At 28.4% G+C, this 21,623-nt stretch overlaps 1 protein-coding gene across 5 annotated transcripts in view; it reads left to right on the top strand.

Moving 5' to 3' along the window:
* Positions 1 to 19,332, top strand: part of LOC100212074 (all-trans retinoic acid-induced differentiation factor) — a 40,534-nt gene extending 21,202 nt beyond the window's left edge. For 4 of the 5 annotated variants that reach the window (XM_065814821.1, XM_065814820.1, XM_065814818.1 and 1 more), the window contains 7 exons: positions 4,084 to 4,196; positions 4,271 to 4,312; positions 17,096 to 17,134; positions 17,609 to 17,664; positions 18,062 to 18,150; positions 18,809 to 18,880; positions 18,950 to 19,216. In XM_065814821.1, coding sequence (XP_065670893.1) covers positions 4,084 to 4,196; positions 4,271 to 4,312; positions 17,096 to 17,134; positions 17,609 to 17,664; positions 18,062 to 18,150; positions 18,809 to 18,860 — 391 coding nt within the window. In that variant the 3' untranslated portion in view covers positions 18,861 to 18,880; positions 18,950 to 19,216. Of the gene's footprint in view, positions 1 to 4,083; positions 4,197 to 4,270; positions 4,313 to 17,095; positions 17,135 to 17,608; positions 17,665 to 18,061; positions 18,151 to 18,808; positions 18,881 to 18,949 lie in introns of all 5 variants that reach the window. The other variant, XM_065814819.1, reaches the window with a different exon arrangement.
* Positions 19,333 to 21,623: the final 2,291 nt, after the last annotated feature.

The raw sequence follows: 21,623 nt of genomic DNA, 5'->3' as shown, positions 1-21,623 counted from the left end.
TTATTTTTATATAAAACTTTTAAATAACAGTTATGAAGAACTAATACTAAGATAAAAATTTTAATTTGAAAAAAATTTTGACTGTCCAAAAAAAAGGAATTGACTGTCAATTCCGTGTGTTAGCCGGTAAAATTGGTCGCTCGCCTTCAATTTCTTATTTGTCACACTGGTGTATTAAGTGAAAGTTTTCCCATTTCAACATTGGATACCCTCCTTAATTTTGTGCTCATAGAGAAAGCCTTGTTAATAATGACAAAGGAGCCAAGATTTGCTGAATTTTTGCATTTTTGTGATGAAGCAAAATACTTAAAAATATGGGAGGCCTTATCAGAATTTGAATATTCTGAAATCCTTGTTGTGTTGTTTCTGGTGGTTTCACCAATTTATCTAGCATTACAGCTATGACATACAAATTTATAAACAACAAAGGTTTTAAAATTTTGAGGTAAGGGTATTTTGAAAAAGCATTTTACTAATTTTAAAAGGTGTAAGAACTAGTCTTGCTTTTACATTTACAATATTTATTTATTATTTTATCTTTACATTGTGGCCACAGCTCCTCTAAAGTCCTCTTTTTTCAAAAACCTCCTCTAAAATCCTCTATCATCCGCATCCATCAGGGTTAGGGATAATTCTCTAAAAATTTAAATCTCCTCTTTAACTCCTCTCTTTTATTTTTTTATTTCTTGATGGTAATATAATGTTCCAAATTTATGGTCTGCAAAACTGGGTAACGTGTCAAATAAGGATTGGGTTGTAAAAAATCAATTTTTGCAAATCCATGTCATCTAACAAAAAAATGACATAGTTGACCCCTCTCCAAACCCCAGTTATGTGGAAACATGGACGTTAAACCTATAAAATAAAATCCTCTATTTTTATTCAAAATTTTGTAGTTTTAAGAAAAAAAATTATCTCAATTAAATGTAAAATCTCCTTTAAAAACCTCTATTATCCTCTTTTTCTTATAAAAGTTTTATGTGGCCACCTTGCTTTAGAATATTATATTCAATGTTTTTCTATACAATATTTTTCAATGTACTTATTTAATTGAAGTTAAAGTGTGTTTGAAAGTTGTTGAAAGTTGTTGAAAGCGTTGTGCAATTCAAATTTTATGTCCGAAATTGCAATTTCAGCTACTTGTTAAGCCATCATTACCCCAAAATATTGGTTACACCAAAATATTACATTCGTTACCCCAAAATATTGGTTACACCAAAACTTTTTTCAATTAGATTATTTAAAGTCTTTTAAAATATTTTATGTGGAAAATGTTAAGCCGTAATTAATTGTTGCGTAAAAACACTTCACTTCAGGCTTCCACCTAACAACGGTTGATAAAACTGGCTTTGTTCACATTCTTAAAGAGATTGACTCTGAACTTGACCTTGGTGTTGTTGTTCACAATCGGTTTTCATGAAACAATCAAGTAGCAAAAGCTATTTTAAACTCATATGCTGTTCTCAGAATTCTTAAACACATATTCAAACATTGGACTTAAAATGTTTTGTGTTCTGTACCTCTCTTACATAAGGCCTCATTTGGAGTATTTCTCAGCAGTGTGGGGACTTTTTGATTTAAATTAAAAACCCTCTTGAAGCTGTTCAAAATCAAGCCACAAAACTTGTCCCATATTTTCATACCATGAAAGCCAAGGACCACTACTCGGCTATCGATATCCAATCACTTGAAAATCAACAGCGTCAAAGCAATCTTATGCAATATTTCAAGATTTACAACAGCATAAGCAAAGTTAAATGGATTGAACCACCAGTTCTCACTCCTGCACTTGCGCAACCTGGACCAGCCGGTGATCTTTGTGGTATTTCCCCTTCCATTCAGGCACCAGGATAATTATTAAATATTTTTAGCCTGCAAAACTTTTTTTAGGTAATCATCTGGATTGGACGCACTACCACCTGATCTCATTACCTTCAATAGAAATGTATCAGAAATAGTCAGCATTAACACTTTCAAAAAAAAGCTTGACATTATTTGGCTCACTTCCAAAAAAAACTGTATGATCAACTTGACCGTTTAGATGATTTTAAAACATTTTAGAAATGCGTAGAAAAAAAAATGCTAGCTAAACTTCAACTAGGAAGAAAATTAAAAAATAATAATAATGAAAAAAGAAAACAATTTCTTTTAAATAAGAAAATGTATAAGCACTAAAATAAAACTCAAACTCAAAGCTAAAATTACTCGTTGTTATGTTTTTAATTGCATTTAAAATAAATTACTTAAATACTTTTAAACTGTTTTATTAAAGTTTTGCAAAATGCTTTTAAAAATTCTAATGATTGTTTAAAAAATGAACAAATTTTATTTAAATTTTTAAAAAGTGTTATATTATTTTTAAATTTTATAAACATTTACTTTTTCCAAAAAGTTGCAAAAAAAAGTTGTTTAAAAAAATACTGTAGTCTATTTAAAATAGTAAATTTTAATCATTTCATGCTCTGATTAGTTAGTCTGGTTAAAAAAAAGTTTTAAATCTTTGTAAAAATAAAAAAAAAAAAAAAGGAATTAAATCTTTCCATTGCAACATAAGATATAATTTAACTTATAATTTAAAGTAACTTTGAAAATTATCTTTCAAAAGATTTTCAGAAAGATATGGAAAAATAGTTTCAAGCATTTAAGTTTGTCATAAAAAAACAAGTATATATTAAAAAAATTTAAATATAACATTTGTTAATTTACACAAAATGTGTTTATTTTAAACAATGACTATAAGTATTTTTTTATTTTGTTTGAAGCTTTCTCGTAGAACAAAAAAACTTTAGAAAAGATCAGCAATTAAAAGTTATTCATAATGTAACAATTTTTTTTATAGCATTTAAATTGTTAAAGCGTCAAAACCGTCATGGTCAAATTGTAAAGAAAAAAATTTATAAGCGTGGTCAGTAACAGTGTGTGATCGCACGCCATTCCTATCCAAGCCTGATAATATGCGGTAGTGGTGTAGTTGTAGAGCACTTGCTTCATAAACGAGAGGTTCCGAGTTCGATCCCCACCATGTCCCTGGTAATACCGCGCTTAACTCGTTTCTTCGCGCAGCGGCCTTGTTTATCAAGGTTCGTGTTTCGAAGTTATAGAGTTAAGAGAGGGTTATACCACAAAAAAGTAGCCTCCTCGTCTGTAGTAGCCTTCTCAGCCTTGAGGAGGTAAATTAACAACAAAATATATATATAATGAAAAACCCTTATAATAAAGGAACAATTTTCTTATAATAATTGTTTAAAAAATATTCACACTTGATTTGAATATTAGGTTTTTTTTTTTGTTTTTTTTTACTTATAAAAAAGTCTAAGTTTCCATGTAAATACATCCTAGTGAATAATTATACAATAAAAACCATTTCATGCTTCATTTAAACATTTATACATAGTATTTTTTTTTTTTTTTTCTTTTTTTTTTTTTTTTTTTGTGTTTAGAAAGATTAAAATTTATCATAAAAATACTTGGTTACGTAAATAAAAAAAATCTTTTTTAGTGTATTAACTTTAATGATTTTTATATAAAGTTAATAAAAGAAACTTTTGTTATCTAAGAAAGTCATAGTTTTAAAAAAAAAAAAGATTTATTTTTTAATGTTTATTATAAAGAATGTATACTTATATAATTTATATAAGTTAAAAATATTATATACAACTTTTAATGATACTTTAGAAAAAAATCATTATCATTAAATTGTTACTTTATTTAAATGGGTTTCACTAAAACATTAGTAAAGATGAAAGTTTCGATGTCTAAGATAAAATTCAGAAACATTTTCATTCAGCATGTTTTTGAAATGTTTTTGAAATAGCCACAGTGAAATTGTTAAAGCAAAATAGTATTTGCCTGGTCATACTGGTCATATAATGACATGCAATCGCACTTCTTCCTGTGAAAGCCTGCTATGCACCAATTTTTTCTTTTTATTTATTTTTGTTCGGCATCCTTTATACTGGATCCACCATAGCAGGGATTAGTTGCTTTTTCAGCTTAACAGATTTTTCTGTTCCAGATTAAATTTAACAATAAATTATAAAAAAATAAATGATGTATTTAAATCTAATTTACATTATTTATTAGGGTTATTGATAAACCTCAGAATTGTGACAAGCAATTTTGCAATCAGTCACTTGTAAAAAATGGATCTGCAACATATGTTTGTGCTGCTCCCATCAATCCTTGTGTAAACAAAGGTTAATATTTTATTTATTTTTAGTATTTGAAATAGAATGACTTTTTTTGTACAACAGGTTTGTTTTTTATTTAGAGTGCCCTAATAGCCTAACAGAATCTAAAGTGAATAAACAAGGTATCACTTATATATATAATAAACAAGGTATCATTCATATATATATATATATATATATATATATATATATATATATATATATATATATATATATATATATATATATATATATATATATATACATCAAGATTTATTTTCTATTTAAATAAAATTTTGAATATTTTAATAGAAACCAAAGTTTTTTCATTGTACAACTTTCATCAACCAATTGAGAACTAAATGTGCTTAGAGTATGATAAACAGTCTTTACTTAATAAACTACAGGTTGTTTATCATTCTCTAACCAAAAGTAAAACTTCTAGAAAATCACTAAGAAAATTTGTATTCAGTGATATGGTTAATAGTTGCTTCAATAGTGCATCATTTGTTAAAAAGGATTTTTAATGAATGCCCAGAAAACACAATGAACAATATGAAGAATACAATAAACTTAATAAAGAACACAAGTGTTGAAAAATGTTGGTGTAAACAAATTAGTTATAAATGATTAAAATAATTTTTATCACAAATTGTAAAAATTTATTAATAAAAATTGGATTTTTCTAATAAATTGTAAAAAATTATTAATAAAAATTGGATTTTTCTAAATAATTGTAAAAATTATTAATAAAAATGGAATTTGAAAAACATTAAGTGACTATCCTTTGTTCTGTTTTTTTCTTATCTACATTAATGATCTTCCTGATAACCTTACATCTAAATTGGATCTATTTGCTAATGACTTATCTTTATACTCCTGTTTTGACAAAAAGTCTTTTTTCTATTGCTTGGAACATGCAGTCGATCTTGAAACCTGAAGGCTTGCAGTGTCTTGTGATTTTTTACCCAACAAAACTAAGTTTTTAATAATTGTAATAATGTTGGCATTTCTATATTAATCAATTGCAACTCTCTCACTGATTCCACATCTTTAAGTCTTCTTGAATTATCGTTCACTACTGACCTCTTATGGAAACGATATATACAATCAATTGCAAAGCTAGCATCTGCTAGGGCTGCTTCTTTTTATCTCGCAATTATCTTATTCCCAACCCTTATTGTCTTCTCTATCTCTTATTTGTTCCCTTATGGAATTCTGTTATCATATTTGGGCTGGTTCTTCTAATGATGCACTTTTTACTTTTAGATTAGGTCCAAAAATTCATTTTAAATGTAGTCAGGCCTGGTTTATCTTTTAAACTTGAGCATCTTTCCCATCATTGCAAAGTTGCATCTCTTTCTCTTTTCTACAATTACCATAATGGTTGCTCAATAACTACAAATACGATAATGCTGCTCAAAAGAGCTATCATCTCTAGTTCCATCAACTAAAACTTATTCTCTCTTGACTCTTTATTCAACAGTCTCATCCTTTTACTGTATTTATCCCTGCATGCTCTAAAAATTTTTCTCTAGTTTTTTCTCAGGCAAATCAACTCTTTGGAACTCTCTACCATCTTCATATTTTTCTGCTTCATCCAACCTAGAACTTTTTAAAGTCTTATGTCAACATTTTTTTTCCTCTTTAACTCTATTGTTTGTTATCTAGTAACCATAACCAAGTACTGTGTGTGGTTGCTTGCAGCCTTGTTGGCAGTAAATTAGAATTAAAAAATAGTATATATATACACACAACTATGGTATATCTTACTGGGACAGATTTTACAAAAAAACAAACACTTACGGTGACATAAGCATTATCGGGAACATTTTAGTGTACCCGTTAATTTTTTGTTCCCGTAAGCATTGTTTTTTTGTAAAATAATGTCCCTATTAGCAACTTTTATAGAAAACATTTTTTTTTTAATAAAAAAAGGTATTTGAATCTTTAATTAACAAACACTTAATCTCTCATCTTGAATCTAATATCTTAGTTTCTGATCAATATGGATTTCAATCTTCTCGTTCTACAGCTGATTTGCTAACAGTAATAACCGATAGGTTTTATCGTGCATTAGATAAAGATAGAAAGGTTAAGGCCATTGCTCTTGACATTTCTGAAGCTTTTGATAAAGTTTGGTATGCTGGTCTTCTCCATAAGCTTTCTTCTTACAGTGTATCTGGTAACATCTTTAAGATTATTGAATCCTTCCTTTCTAATCGTAGTATAAAAGTTGTCCTCGATAGACAGCACTTTTCTTCATATTCTGTAACTTCAGGGGTTCCTCAAGGTTCAATCCTTGGCCCTATACTCTTTTTAATTTACATTAACGATCTTCCAGATATTCTCACATCTAAGGTGGCATTGTTTGCTGAGATACTACCATTTATTCTTGTTGTGATGAGAGACCAACACTCTCTGATTACTTGGAGTGGGCATTTGAGCTTGAAAGGGATCTCACTTATGCTACAGCATAGGGCTCACAGTGGGTGATGAACTTTATTTCAGATAAAACTCAATTTTATTCAACCAATCGTTGTCGCAATAATTTAGATCTTCCTATATTTATGAACAGTAATATATTCGATGAGTCATCTACCCTTCATCTTCTAGGATTAACTCTTACTTCCGATCTTTCTTAGAAACCATATATCAAATCCGTTGCAAAATTAGCATCTGTTAAGGTTGCATCTCTTTATCGAGCTCAACACTCTCTTACTCTGGATTCTATTCTCTATCTCTATAAATCTCAAATCTGGCCTTGTATGGAATACTGTTGCCATATCTGGGGCGCATCTTTTAATGATGCCCTTTCTCTTTTAGACAAGGTGTAACATAGTTGGACCTGCTCTTGCAGCTAACCTCCAACCATTATCACATTGTCATAATGTTGCTTCTCTTTTTCTTTTCTACAAATACTATAATGGGCACTGCTCTAAAGAGCTAGCGTCTCTTGTGCCATCTATTAAAATTCATTATCGTGTTACTCGTCATTCAATTAAGTCTCATCCTTTTTCCATGGCTGTTCCTTAGTGCTCCAAAAACTCTTATTTGTCAAGTTTTTTTCCTCGAACGTCAGTTCTTTGGAATTCCCTTCCTTCATATTGCTTTCTGGATTCATATAATTTGCAATCCTTTAAGTTGTCTGCCAATCGTTATCTTGCTCTACAATCTTCATCTTTTCTCTTACAGTAACTTCCAAATCTAATTAGTGGTTGCTTGCAGCCTTGTTGGAGGCAAAGATGTTTAAAAAAATGAAAAGTACGTTGATTGACTATACTATCAAATAGCCTGACTCGCAGTGGAGTGGTGCTACATCGAATGAGGGTTTGGATTGGGTCAGGCTCAGAGTTAGGGTTATGGCAAGGTTTAAATATGGTTATATTACTGCCGTTCATTGTTTTTGTAAGTAGATGAAATTAAAAATGAAATATAATATGTAATAAATAAATATAACAAAAATAAATGTAAAAGAATAAATTTAAATATGTATTAATAAAAATCAAAATATAACAAAATTTAAAAAACATATATATATATTTATGATAAAAATAGTATATAAAAATTAAAAAAAAAATACATGACGGGAACAAAAAAATCATGTCCTCGTAAACGCTGACTAGGAGCGTGTATATAAATATATGATTAAAACTTATTTCTTTATTAATCAAAAAAAAAAGTTAACAAAAATTAAATAATCCAAGTAATAACAGTAGAAAAATTAAAATAAAATTAATTAGAAAAACATGACAAAAAAATATATTTAAATAAAACATAAAAAATATTGCATAAAATATTAAATTTTACTACTAAGGGATTCGTCTGGCTTTGATTTTAGCAAAATCTTTACGTAACAGATCTAGGTTAATAGGTTTGGCAATGTCCGATTCTATGGAGATTATTGCCAAACCATTCAATTTTTCTTGCCTTATAGTTGATCGCTGGTAATTTAGAAAAAGTTCTTTACCTTTAGCAACAGAAACGGGTAAAGTTAATAGCACTCTTAATGCAATCAGTGCATTTAGAAAGAGTTCTTCAATGTTATTATTATTAATCCATTTCAAAATGTTTTCTGGGTTAGTATCATCTTCATTTTTCGAGACAACAACCTCAGCTCAATTTGTAATTTATTTGCGTCAAGATCTTTGCTTTCTTTATAAGTTAATGTTGTTTCTAATAATTTACATTTATCTATGAGTTCATTGTTCTCCATTTCATCACATTTTTTAATATCATACAAAAGTTCAAAAGGTAGCATAACACTTGAAAATGATTCAAAACGTTCTTTCATTGAAGAAATTGCTATTGTAAATAATACGTCGAAAAATTTCCTTTTGAATTCCATTTTAGGATTAATGGACTCAGGTGCTTCATACTCCTCTCCAAAAAAAACATTCTTTTTTGAATCCGATTTTCTACCTAAGGCCTAAAATCGTTAGTTAAATCCGCATCTATAGCACATACTTTAGCTTCTGAAATATATTTAGCGAAAGAAACTTCGGAATTACGAGAAATCAAAAACTCAGTTTTTTTTTTAAACACATTTCCTGCTGATCTCACATTTATGCTCTGTGATTGTAATAATTAGCTAGTACAATTTATTTCTGATATAACATCTTGCCAGATTATTAGACGCAAATAAATTCAAAACTAATTTTGATGCGATTGATTCAGCTGTTATGTGTGTAAGTGCATCTCTTTCCAATTGAACGACTTTTTTTAACGCTGAATAAATGCCTTTCAATCTGCTTTTCAAAGCACTAACGGCATTAACATGGCTTTCCCATCGTGTATCACTTAATGATTTCACTGTCAATTTACAACACATGGATATGAAAATATGCCAACGCTTTGGCAATCTTGAGAAAAAATTGTAAATTGTTTGGACGGTTGAAAAAAAATTATTAATTTCAATAGCTCCTTTTACTGCATCAACAACGACTAAATTTAAGGAGTGGCAGACACATGCAATGAAGAAAGCCCTTGTATTTATGTTTGTAATATGAACCTGAACACCGTTTATTTTTCCATGCGTATTGGCTCCATTATCGTAGCCTTGACCACGAAGATTCATAATTGATAAGCCATTTTGTGTCAAAAAAGTTAATATTTTTTCGGTCATTTTCGCTCAGGTTAAATCAAAAATATTAATAAATTTCAAAAACACTTTCTTTAACATCCATACTAGCATTATTACCTTCGATTTTGTTATGTGGAAGTAACGCAGAACAATTGACATTTGTTCTTTATGGCTGGCATCAGTTGTACAGTCTACAATAACGGAAAAATACATTTCATTTTTTACTATTTCTAAAATATTATCCATTGTAGCTTTAGCGATCAATAATATATTTTCCTGCTGGATATTTTTTCCCAAGTAATGAGGCTTTATTGGATTTTCTATTGCCCGTTTAACATGTTTCTCTAAAACCGGATTAAACTTTGAAAACAACTCTACAATTTTAGAAAATTTACAACTACTTTCGGTAAATATTCTGTCTGAAGATCCTCTAAATGCAATAATTTCTGAGGCTATTATAAAAACAATTGAGACTATTTGCTTGAGCACTTCATTCCAATGTTTCACTCAAGTATAATTTATTAGCTAGACAATCAACGGCTTGACCACAAGAAAGCCGTTTTTTAAGCTCTATCCACTTTTCATAGCAGTGAAAATGCTCAGTACTTTGCTCATGTCTATTTAAAATTATTGTTATGTGGCCCCAATCATTTGTTCCTCCTTTTGCTAAGGCAAATTCATCGCTACTAACTATTTTACAACAAAAACAGAATACCCAATCTACTTTGGATGAATATACAAGCCAGGTTCTTTTAAATAATTCACAATTTGCTGTTTTTCGATGAAAATGTATTTTGTTAAATGATCGACCCAAACTGTCTTTTGGCTACTGGTTAATATTAGCTTGTATTGGACCTTTGGAAACTATGTTTTGAATTTGCAAATTCTGCCAATTTTCTAGCCAATCCGTTATATTACAAAAATCATTACAGCTAGATATATTCTCAGCACTTTTTTCTACCTCATTATTTAAACATTCATCTTGATTAGCTGTACTAGTGCTACCATTTAATTCAACATTAACGTTAGTTTCATCAGTTTCAGATACAGATTTCTCACCAGTTACAATATATTCATCATACTCATGCTCATGTGTATCGATTTCTTCATCTATCTTATCAGAAATGTCTTCGTTTTGCCTAACTTGCAGAAAGCTGTTCAACATTTTTTGATTTTTAAATTGCTCTTTCAGCCTGTTTTCCCTATTTTGTTTGTTTTGCCAACCAGACAATTTCCGTTTCCAATCCATGTTACAGCAAATAATTTTTAATATTTAATTTTTCAGTATTATAATTCAAATTCACTTGCAGTGAGTTTATGGTTCAAATTCACTTACTTATAAAATTTAAATTCCTTTACAAAGTGTGAAAATGAAAATTAACTGACAAAATTTTTATGTGGCGCTGAAAATACAATACTTACTTATCTAAATTTTGAATAAATAGAAATTAATATTCCTTTGGTAAAAAAAATTTATTTGGAGGCGCCTTTTCATTTATAAAGAAAGGAAAAAATTACTTTACAAAAATTAAAAACTAAAAAAATATAATTTCATATTGTATAAAATTTATATTTCATATAATCTTGTAGGAGCCTTTAAATTTTCGGCGCCTGTGTGCATTGCACACTTCGAACACACTTTGAGCCGGGCCTGCATATACTTGATCACTAAAATGTTCCTTAAGGTTGCAGAACTCCTGCTTAGTTAAAAAAAATCATCAAGCAGAAAATTACATAATTCTTTAAGCAGAATTTCTTGGAATTCTTGGGAAGTTTATATTTTATTATTTGTTTTGTTTCTTGGGAACAAATAATGCATTGGTTGTGTTAAGATGTGTTTTTCATCAACAGATTCTATGTGTAACTTTAAATCTGTTGCCAGCTTCTGATAAAAGATGGCTTGATTAATTAAAGGCTGATTTCTTTTTTTTTTTTTCTAATATGTTCAAGTATTGGAAAATACCATTTTCAATGGTCAGTTTGACTTCAGAAACCTTAGGGACTTGTCCAAATTTTTTTCCTTTAAAGATAGATATGAGACGAGAGATTACATGAGAAATTTATTATATTTATGAGAATTTTTTATTTTTTTTCCAAACATCTTTGCTTCCAACAGGGCTGCAAGCAACCACTAATTAGAGTTGAAAGTTACTGGAAGAGAAAAGATGAATATTGTAGAGCAAGATAACGATTGACAGGCAACTTAAGGGATTGCAAATTAATACATAAATCCGGAAAGCAGTATGAAAGAAGCGAATTCCAAAGGACTGATGTTCAAGGAATAAAACTAGACGAATAAGAGTTTTTGGAGCACTAAGGAACAGTCACAAAAAAAGGATGAGACTTAATTGAATGACAAGTAACACGAGAATGAATTTTAGTAGATGGCACAAGAGATGCTAGCCCTTTAGAGCAGTGAAATAATATGCTTGCAAGTTTCTATGCAAGGCTTTGAGTCCCATGTTGGATCAATTAAAACATTTATGAAATGCAAATGTAACGATTTAAATTTGAATAAAACAACCTTAACAATTCAAAATGAGAACTTGCCCAGTGAAGACAAATTTTAAGTGCTGCAACAGAAAGCTATTTATGGTTTTTTGAAAACTGAGTGCTGTACAAAGTATATTGTTTAGTATATTGTAGATAAATAAGAAACTAAAAAACCTTGACAATTAGGACAGTTCAAGATCTGAATTACAATTTCTGCATTACTGCATTCAACTTTTGTAAATATTTTAGTTGAAAAATCATCAAAAGCATTATTTAAATGGTTAATAGACAGTTCTGTCTAAAGATTAAAGCTTATTGTTGAAATCAGGTGGTAATTCAACAAAGCAACCCCTTTTTGTTTTCCTAGATCAACTGTCCTAAAATACAGGTGTGTCTAGTGGTTGTTCAAAATCAATAAGATAGATAGCTCTTCAGAACTTTTGGGTTAAATAACTACAAATATTGACAAGTTTTCATAACTGAAAAAGGAATATTGTTAAAAGATTATGTAGTATGGGCTTCCGGGATACAATATAGACTTACTCGCACTCAGATAAAAAATATTACCTTATGGTTTTCCTAAACATAGAAAAATTGTTCAAAAACCATAGAAAAAAAACCTTTTTACTGGAAAAAATAAGTTGTAAGGTTTTATAAATAGATAAAATAGTCTTTGTTTACATAGATCAGAAGCAAACAATTTGCTACGCGCTACAAGTTTTATTTTTAAAAATGTTGCAGAGTTTTCAGAAAAATTAGGAAAAATTTTTTAAAAAGTATAGTTTTAGTTCTGACATCTTAATAAAATTTAGAACTAAAAATGGTGTTGAATAATTAGTTGAATTTACATTAAATATTCAAAGAACTTTTCATAAATTTGGTAAAAAAAAGTTTTTTTAAATTATTGCATAATATTTTTTTAGAGAATTCAAAGAATTTCTTAAAAGTTTTGCTTTGAAGTTAGAGTCATATTTTGAAAATTTCAACAATAGGAGTTGGTACTTTTTTTATGACTCCACACCCTGGTTACCATCTTTGGTATATCATTCTATATTCTGATTATCATCTTCTATTCTTGCGGAAAAAGATTGTTTCCTAATTGAACTTACTAATTTTTTTTTTTTTAATGAAGAAACTGCATGTTTCACAATTTCTAGAACTTACACATCAAGATAATTGAGCAGATCATCGAGTTTTAACTATATTTGCTATGTCTCTATTTTCTTTCAGTAAGTTTACATACTTTTTGCATGTTGGACATATGCCTACATAAATTAAGTTTATTTTTAAATTATTTTTAGAAAGTAATGAAAAAATTGCATTAATAATTCATAAAATGGAATATACCTGTTGGATAATTGTACACAGATATTGAATATTCAGGTTTTGCATAAATTATTATTTAATCCTTTAACAAATTTGTGACTTGAATACATTTTAGGCATTTCTTGAAACAACAGCAGCAAACCATTTTCTGATTCAATAAATGGTTTCGTTTTTCTTTGCTTTTTACTGTTTTGTTAGATAATATATTAGGCATTTTTTGATAGAGTAAATCAAACAAGCTTTTATTATCAATCATAACCAAACAAATATTAAGATTTGCTACATTCTTTTATTAAATAAAGAATGCACTAAATAAAGTCAACAAAATGGCAATATTACTGCTGGAAACATTTTTAACAAATCGTTATAAAAAGCTTCTTTAAATTTTTATATATGGTTCATTGACAATAAACATCTTAAGATGATCAAAATCTAAAAGCCTGCAATACTGGATAAGCTATATCATAATTTGATGATTAACTTTTTATAAGGAAAAGCTTAACTTTACAACTCTGACCCCTTCCCCTTTCATACAAAAATTTACAAAATTTTAAATTTATTTTTTTCAAAAGCGGCTACTTTTTGAATTTTAGGCTTCTAGATCCTGAAGTGTCACTTATAAAAGTTCCATTAAAGTATTTTGGGAACTCTGACCTAAAACGTATTTTTTTTATGTGTGTGTAATTTAAGTACAACTTTACCATTTTGTGAAAAACTTATTGAACAATTTTAGAAAGAAATAATAGGTGGTGAAAAACAAACTGGACATCTAGAAAGTTTCATCGATTTTGTTGCAGTAGATGGTGACTACCTAAACAGATGTATGACAAAGTTTAGACTGCATGTGTCATTTGAAAGATTAAAAGGAAGATCCCTTGACCTAAGCTCTTTTTTGATTATTTCTTGGTTTTGTTTTTAATATATTTTCCAAAAAAAAGGTTATAGTTTAGACTATCCAAAAAAAATGTAAGTTATAAATTATAAGAAATTATAGCAGGATTATATGTATTTATGCCTTTCTTATGATCTTAAAGATCCTAAAGCATCAACAGTTAAATGTAAAGCCCCCAATGTTGAAACTAAAAAGTCTTTACAAAAAAAAGAGTTAGACTGAAGAACTTCACCATTTCTTGCTCAAAACTCTAATTTAATAAAAAACAAGACTTATTTAAATGTTTTTGATTGCATCAAAAAAACAAATGACTGAATTTGAAGGATCAAATGTCCGTCTAAAAATGCTTAAATTTTGCACTGTTTTTTAAAATTTTTATCAGCATCATCAATTGTTACAGAAAGATGCTTTAGTGCTCTAGACTTTTTTTTAATTACAAATTTGAGAACATCTTTGAGTGATAAATTGATAGAAATTTTAATTTTTTATCTTGAAAGTTTAAATAGGTTATGATTTGTTATATCTATATAGTAGTACTACATCACACAAAAATGTAATATTATATGTAATTTTTCATTGTTTGGAAAATAACTAAAATTACTTAAGTAATTTTTTTCCATTACTTAAACACACCTAAGTGCAGTTATACACAAAGCCGTGGCAATGCTAACAGAATGTGAAATAGAAGCAAGCAATTAACACAAAGAAATTCAGTTAGCAAGACATGCAAAGGCCTTTTTAGACTGTAAAAAATTTGTTAAATGGTTAAGGAAAAGAGTTTATATATTAAGATTTTCTCTAAGGGTCTTGTCTATCTTTTTCACAATTTATATCATCATTGGAAATGAATTAATTGTAATCATTGGAATTATTAATTGTAATAAAGCTGGGTAAGTAGAGTTAATAATCCATAACAAGTGAGACAGCTTAGTTATCACGTAAGCTAAAATCAGGCATCGAGACGAAATAAAACCAATGAATGCATGGCATAATGTAATAAAACTGGGCAGCTCCATATATGTTAACCCAACCATTCTGCTCACAAGACTTGCTGTAATTACTCTGTTTTTATTGAACAATATTTTAGTTATGAGTTGACTACCACTCCTCTAGCGTTATTTAAAAATAGATTGATAAGAAAACCAGATACATCATCACTGCAGAAAGTACTTTTACCTAAAGAGGCTCAATGCAAAATAAATAAAAGCAAAATTCACCAGATTTGCAATCGATGGCGGAGCTTTGATACATTGGGTAAGATAGGTAAAAGGATCAAAATTCAGTGAAATTTTTAAGTTGTACTTAACATACATCAAACCCAATTATGGTGGTGTTTGTGTCGTCTTTGATGGATATGAAACTTTTTCAACTAAATCAAATGAGTATGCAAGAAGGAAAAGTTCTCACCTGATCAATGCGCTGAGGATAATACATTGCTGTTTGGCAAGAAGTGATTTTTATTAGCCTAACAAAACAAAGGTCATTAAACTGTTAGTGCAACATCTTGCAGGGCACAAAGTACATATATCCCCATGTGATGCTGATACAAAAACTGTTACAACCGTTTTACAGCTAGCATCAAATAGCAAAGTTGTAGTTGCAGCTGATGACACTGATATAGCTGTTATGCTTTTGCATCATTCGAGAGAAAACATGTTCAATGTCTATTTTAATTATTATAATAACTTATTTGTACATGCATTGTCAGGGTGTGATACCATCTTTGCAACATACAAAAAGGGAAAACCCAGCTTTTTATGTCTTCTAAGAAAATCTAATGAGTTCTTGAAAATATCACAATTAAATTAACAATTTGTTGGATAGGTTAAGATACAGTTAGTAGAACTAGTTGAAACATTTACAAAATTAAGGTTCGTATACTATATGTTATAAATTTACATAATCTATATTATGTACCATAAATTAAGATATTTATTATTACAAAGATACTCTACTAGCATTCCTAATGTACATCATAAGGTGCTATTGTACAAGACTTACCTTACTTAATGTACCAGTCTATTATATTAGACTGCTTCTTACAAAGTAGCGTTAATTAGTTCTATCCTGGTATTTAAAAGTATAAAAAATAACTACGAACTAATCTTTCTATTGTAGATATCAAAAGTATTTAGAAATGACTTGTAAAGGTATCATTGTATCTCATAAGTTACCACCAACTGAAAAAGCGCCATACTTGCATGGGTTATGCGTCCATCTTCAAATTATTGAATGGCAGTTATTTGATGAGCATTTGTATCTTAAAGCAATGCTTATCCCAATAACAACTGATAACGATGCAGCACCTCCTAAACCTTCTAAGTGTTTTAAGCAATTGTAAAATGTCTTCAAGAAACAAATGTGGTTCGAATACATGGTCTTAGTTGTCAAAAACATGGTCTTAATTACGTTTCCACATTGTCTAGGCAAAAATTGTTGCAGCAAAGAGGTGTTTTTAATGACTAAAACATTAGGCTTGTTGCAACTTGTTACCATTTTTTAATGAATGGAACATCCCATAATGGTAAATTTAAAATGTTTGAAAAATATTTTACTATATTTAATTACATCATTTTATTTTATAAGAATGACAAATTTTAAAAATGCAGGATTATAGCATCAACAATTTTGAATACTTTGACAAAACTGATGACATTAGAAACATTTCAAGATTTATTTGATTAATTTTTAAGTCTATCATATTGTTTTAAATTTATTTTATATGTTATCTCATAACATGTTTTTATCAAAAGTACATACTAAATAAATAATAAAAAACAATAAATACTGAAGAATCTTATTACTTATTGTTTTTGATAATGTTTTTCATAGACATAATCATATTCTCTGTAGAAATTGTTTTTAGCCTATAGTTCTTACATTAAGAATATGAAGCAGCATTAGTTATCTTCCCAACGATATATATATAGTATTGTTAGCTCAGCACAAAATATCATTGATAAAGTCACACTTAAATAGGGAGTGTTTCAGTTCATAAATCAATTCATACGTCAAAAAAAAAACATTGTTATATTAAATATATATAAAACAAAGAATACTCCTGGTCTTATGAGAGCCTTATAAGAAAACATAAATACTCTTTAAGAAGTAAAATGTGTTCTTTTAATTTAGATTGCCCTGAAAATTCCAACTGTCATCCAGATGGACCAGGTATTTTTTTTTAACCTCAAATGTTTTTTTCTACTTTATATTGAAAGTTAAATTTTTTAACTTTACAATTTCTTCAATGTCTTTTTTTTTCCTTATTAAGCTTTAACTAGAGATCCTCTGACAACTACAATTTAGTTAATTTTAAGCATGAGAAATCAAGTTAACGTGCTTCCAAATGAAAGTTATGTTTGTTATAAAATATATTATTGTTATTTTATTGGAGTTTAAAGTTTTCCCTAAGTTTAGCTGTGAAAAATAACCTCGTATAGTTTTTTTTTTTTGAATCTGCTTCTTTACTCTTAAATAATGCCTAACAAACTTAAATATTCTTTTTTTTACCCTCAAATGTTAAAGTCTTAAGATTATTGCATCTTGATCCTTTAATCTCTGTAATTGTAAGTGATTAATGTGATGTGCATTACTAAAATAGTAGATTATTGCTTATAAAATAGTAGGTTATTGTTTCATTTATAGGTCTTTTTGAATGTAATTGCGCTAAGGGCTGGCACGATTATCGTTGTTTAAGAAAGGTATGAAGTGTAATCACAATTCTAAATATTTATTTTAAGATCTTTATGATGTGAATATAATAAAAATTAAAATTCAAAATTCAGTTTTTTACTTTATAAATTTGGTTTTACTGTCATTAAAATCTCAAAAGTATAAAACATGTAAGCATGTTTGACTTTTTTTTACTTTTAAGGAGTTACAATTTTAATGTAAAAGTTTTATTTTTTTAAGTAACAAATATTTTTCAATAACAGCTAACAGTTGTATTTATAATATTTAAAAAATTAAAATTTCAACAAACTAACTGGAATTTTTTTTTTTTTGTACAATTTAAAATGAAACTTTCTTTGTGCATTTTTTATTTATTTTTTACTTATTGTTTTCATATTCACCTAAAAATAGGCTTGAAATTTTTAGCAAGGTTTCCCTCTTACACAATGGATGGTTGGATTTTCTGTTGCAACTATATTAATATGCATTGTACTGCGTATATTGCAGAGGAAGGGGTGAGCCATTTTTCGTTTTTCTATTTGAAAAAAATATTAATTGAATAAGTTTTGTAAATTGCAAAACAGATTGCAATTTCAAAAAAATACAATTTACAAAACAGCTTTGAGTTCCATTTTGCAAACCTTTAAATGCTATTATTTACATGGATGGCAGCTCTGCAATATTTAGATATTTGATTTCGTTTAAGGTAATCCTTGAACTATGCCACCATTTGTCTTTTTTCATTTTACGTACGAGATATTTTTTCATACTGATTCCCTGGGCTTGCTAAAACCAAATTTTTTTAATATTGAGAATTATCTGAATATTTTTCAGAAACCTAAGTATTATTAAATTTGTTTATTTTAAGAGAGTCTTAGTGAAAGTTTGATAAATTTTATTTGAAATTTTAGTTGTTGCTTTTATATAATAAATGAATTGTGAAGGGTAAGGTCGCCATAAACTGCGTCTCGCAATTTTTAGCCTTTTTTTTTTCGGATAATAATTTGACAAAGAAAGTTTTACAAATTGTTTGTTTCTACAATACCATAATATGTATACCAAATAAAATAGTCGTGCTTATGTTTTTTGAGTTAAAATGGTCAGCATTTGAGGGTAGGTTTTAGCTATAAATTGTTACAACGGTGAAAAATAAAAATTTGTGCATTTTTTAAGATTGAAGAATGGGAAGGAGTTGCTTCAACAAAGACGTTTTTTAGACTCTTAAATCCATAAAAGAATGATATGGTGAGTTGTAGCTAATTTCAAGTGTTCGATATAATTTTGCTAGCTAATTGAATATTGTTAAATTCATAGGTTAATGATGCTCATCATCATTATTCCGTAATCAATTTGGTGACTATTACCTGGTGATCGTTTTTCGATGACAAATGAAACTTTTTTATTTAACTAACTTCTAAAATAAATTCATTATTTTTTACATTTTTTGGGAGGTTTTTTATATTAATGCTATTTACTAACTTATTAGATACTTTCGTCTTTTTTTTTTTAATTTATTTTAGGTTTAAAAGAAAACTTTCAGTGTATTCATAACCATTTAATTCTGGAATATTTTTATGAACTTATCGTATGTTTTTTAAATTTTGTGAACTGTAGTGCTTTTTAAATTTAATATATTTTTAATCGTTTTAATGGAAATAAACTATACTTAGTATTTATTTTAACATGATTTTTTGAAACTACACTTAAAATTTTTTTTTTTTTTTTAATTTTCTTTCAGTAAATATTCGCAATTCAATCAACTGATATCTAATCACTTGTCGCAAGAAAAAGTAAGGCGTCGTCCATAATAAAGTATGTACGCTCATAGAGAGGAGGGGTCTTCAATAGCGTACGAAAGCGTATGAGTGGGGGAGGGGGGTCTAATTTAAAAGTTCATACGCACAAATTTAAAAAAAAATTCCTTAGTAATGTTTGTTTTTCTAATTTATTAACAATTACTTGTTAAGGTGGTTCACCCCCTTTAAATCTAACTTTTTATTTATAAAGGTTAAAAATGAAATTTACATTTTTTGATGCTGAGTCAGCAAAATATGTAAATTTCATGAGTAAAATATTGACTAAATATTGTATTTTTGTTAAATGGTAGCTAAATAATTTGTAGAAATTGATTTATTGCCGGTGTCAGTCTGACAAACTACATTCAAACAAACTTGCAATATTATAGTTCTAGTTCCAGTCCTCATAAATAAGTTGATAAATATTCGAAAAATTGTAAAAATTTGAAGATAAGAGCTTTAATCAAACTATAGATATTAACGTTTTCGCGAGAAAAACATTAAAATAAGAAAGTATTGAAAAACGTATTTAAACGGAAAAAACATAAGAACAAAGGGCTTTTTTTATAAAAAAGTTACTAAAAACTGCCACTAGCATATGAGTTCACATTATCTCTCTCCTTTTCAATGTCTAAATAACCTTTTTTTTTTATCGATCTTAACATGCTTTCTTCGTTTTTTTCGATTTTCTCGACATATATGATAATCGCTTTTTATCTCTTGTAATAGCTCCTTTTTTTAAATAAACACCTCCAGAAATGCCAAGCATTTTGAAAATGCAAGAAGGAAATTAATTTTTGTAATTTAAAATAGAAGAATAAGCAGATATTTCAAGAATTTTTTTTTCAGTAAAAGTTGCTTTAGGGCATCACTGCCATATTAAATTGTTAAAAGACTCACTGTAGTTTTGCATCATTTTACACTCTTCTCTGATAATGGCAAATTTTAGCTTTTCGATAATATAATCACCATATGGTTTATTTTTAATAACATTAGAAAATGAACTTGAGTCATTATCTCCAAGGTATTTAGTTTATCTTAAATTATACTCTTGTATGGACGATTGGAATATTTCTTGCGCTCCGGCAGCTTCCATTGACCCTGCTGAGCCAAAATGATGTAGCTTGTGTGTAGCTTTCTAATGTCATAACAGCACGTAAATTTATTTCATATGTTTTGAACCAGAAACACTTCTATTTATAAATGGAGATGTATAAAAATTTTATTTAAATTTACTTTCGAAGTTACAGTTTGAACATTAGATAATAATTCCAATAAAAAATCCCATACGTGTAGACTCATTATGAAAAACATTTAGCTTGCGATTACGCTCATTGCATGTAGAATACTGTTCTAGTATATTTTTAGTAATTCTAAAGTTACAAATAAAGAAAAAATTGTCAATATCAGAATCATAGTTTGTTGCATGACTACAGCTACGTCTTTTCTTAAGCTTTAATGCACTTATTTCTGAATGACTGCTACAACTATTTACTTCCTCTCCTCTCACTGTATACCTATTTCCATGATAATTTCTCTTTAAATTTCTAATTTTATTTCTTTAGTTCGCTATATCCAGATAGATATATTTTTAGTTAAAACATATCTGACAGACAGGCAGCTCTTAGTTTTATAGGACTTTATTTAACCACTTCGAAAAAGTACTGAATACTCCAAAAATAACACATCGTAATAAAAATTGAAAAATTCCCCCGTGTACAAGACATGGCGATGTAACAATAACGGAAAAAAATATAATTAGGGCTATTTCGAAACTAAAATTTAAAAAATCTCCTGTCTCTTTTGGTATCTCAGCAGAACATTTGAAATACGCAAATTGTGACTTTAACAAAATGGCTCATCAAATTTTGTAATTACTCTATAAACTATGGATGGACACCAATTGTCGACGTCGATTATTGTACCTCTTGTTAAATCTTACAAAAAATCTTTAGATAGCCCAAGCAACTATCGCGGTATCAGCATTATACAAATCTTTACAAAAGTTCTAGAATACCTAATTTTAATTATTTGTCCGGATATTAGAGATACTCTACAATTTGGATTCAGTACTAACTGTTCAACGTTACATGCAGAATTTCTAATAAGCGAAACATTACAACAGCAACAATTCCCCTGTGTACTTATGCTCTTTAGATCCAGAAAAAGCTTTTTGATAGCTGTAACTGGGA

The sequence above is a fragment of the Hydra vulgaris genome, chromosome 12, assembly GCF_038396675.1.
Source record: "Hydra vulgaris chromosome 12, alternate assembly HydraT2T_AEP".
NCBI classification, from domain to species: Eukaryota; Metazoa; Cnidaria; class Hydrozoa; order Anthoathecata; family Hydridae; genus Hydra; species Hydra vulgaris.
The sequence above is the reverse complement of the archived record's forward strand: the minus strand, read 5'-3'. Positions and strand labels throughout refer to the sequence as shown.